We start from the raw sequence: 1,301 nt of genomic DNA on the forward strand, positions 1-1,301 counted from the left end.
AGAGAACTGATGGTGAGATTGATAGCTAAGTACTGCTCCTAATAATACTGGAGTGAGGGAGGCGGAGAGGGTCCATGGTCTTACAGCTGTTAAATAAGGATGATTGAGCATGATGGAGTGAGAGAGAAAGAGGGAGAAAAGCGAATAAAAGAGAGTATGAAACTCTTCTGATATGATCCTGATACACGTGTGACCGCACCCACCTAATTAGATCTATAAATACAAAAATTTACTTTAAAAGTAAAAATTTTAGCCATTTTTGATCATTGATGAAATAAAATTTATTATGAGGTCTTTAGTCAAATACCCATATACTAATTTTGTAATTGGCTCTGTATTTATTCTTTATTTTGTGCAAAGAATTTTAGTTTAAAAATTATCATAAATAATATTTTTACATCATGAACTGATACTGGTCTCACTGCTACTCGCAGTGGTATTATTACTACTATTGATGTGTTCTAGTAATTCATTGGATAACAAGGTGTCCTGGACTGATATTGTTAGTATTTGATCCCCAGGGACTATAGCCAGTCCTAGTGTTCTTATGTTAACAGTCTCACTCGTGTCACGATTTTTAGCTTTCACTAAAAATAATGAGAAAATAAAGTAAAATGTGAACAAAGGGGTTTGATAAGTGTCTACTCAAGGCAACCATTATTATCTAAATATTCTTTCTAAAAATCTGTGATTTATCAAGAAGTACAACTACAGGGTTTCCCACAGGATTCTGGCATAGTGCTAACTAAGTGGATTTTTAAGTTGCTTCAAAATTGGGCCAAAGTCCCTGTACTATATAGTACATGGTCTCGGGCCAAATTTTGCCAAAAATGAAAAGTAGAGAATTCTCAATTTTTATAACATTCCCTGATACATATACATGTTCTTATGTTGTGTAGAAAGTTTGAGTTGATTCCGATCAAAATTGGATTTTTTACGAATTTTTAAAGTTGCTCCATAATCAGGCCAAAGTCCCTGTAGTCATGCTGTTTAGCTCAGTTAGCATGCTTTGTAGGAAACCCTGACATTTTATCAATCGCAAATTTAATTCCCAGCTATTAATTTCCACTATTCAACTTTAATGTCTAGCATAAACAGTTCGTTCTATTATTTTTAAAAATTAATATCATTATTAATTTTAATAAAACAGAGAATAAGGCCTCACCAACGTCTTCTTGTGTGAGAAATTCCTCACAGTTACTTAGGACAACATTACAAGAGTTATCAGTGCACATAAAGTGCCCGTCAATCACTCTCCCGTCCTTTATACTGATCCTCAACCTCTTATTGAGCAAACTTTG

General features: G+C 33.8%; 1 protein-coding gene across 1 annotated transcript; it reads right to left on the reverse strand.

The window, feature by feature from the left end:
- Positions 1 to 379: 379 nt before the first annotated feature.
- On the reverse strand, positions 380 to 1,295 carry LOC105316280 (N-alpha-acetyltransferase 38, NatC auxiliary subunit-like). Its single transcript, XM_011411105.2, has 2 exons — positions 1,166 to 1,295; positions 380 to 587 (listed from the first exon to the last, which is right to left on the reverse strand). Exons 1-2 carry the CDS (start codon positions 1,233 to 1,235, stop codon positions 400 to 402), a joined length of 258 nt encoding a protein of 85 aa, XP_011409407.1. The 5' UTR covers positions 1,236 to 1,295; the 3' UTR covers positions 380 to 399.
- Positions 1,296 to 1,301: the final 6 nt, after the last annotated feature.

This window comes from Amphimedon queenslandica, unplaced genomic scaffold, assembly GCF_000090795.2.
Source record: "Amphimedon queenslandica unplaced genomic scaffold, v1.1 AMPQUscaffold_2481_Cont25517, whole genome shotgun sequence".
In the NCBI taxonomy this organism is placed as follows: Eukaryota; Metazoa; Porifera; class Demospongiae; order Haplosclerida; family Niphatidae; genus Amphimedon; species Amphimedon queenslandica.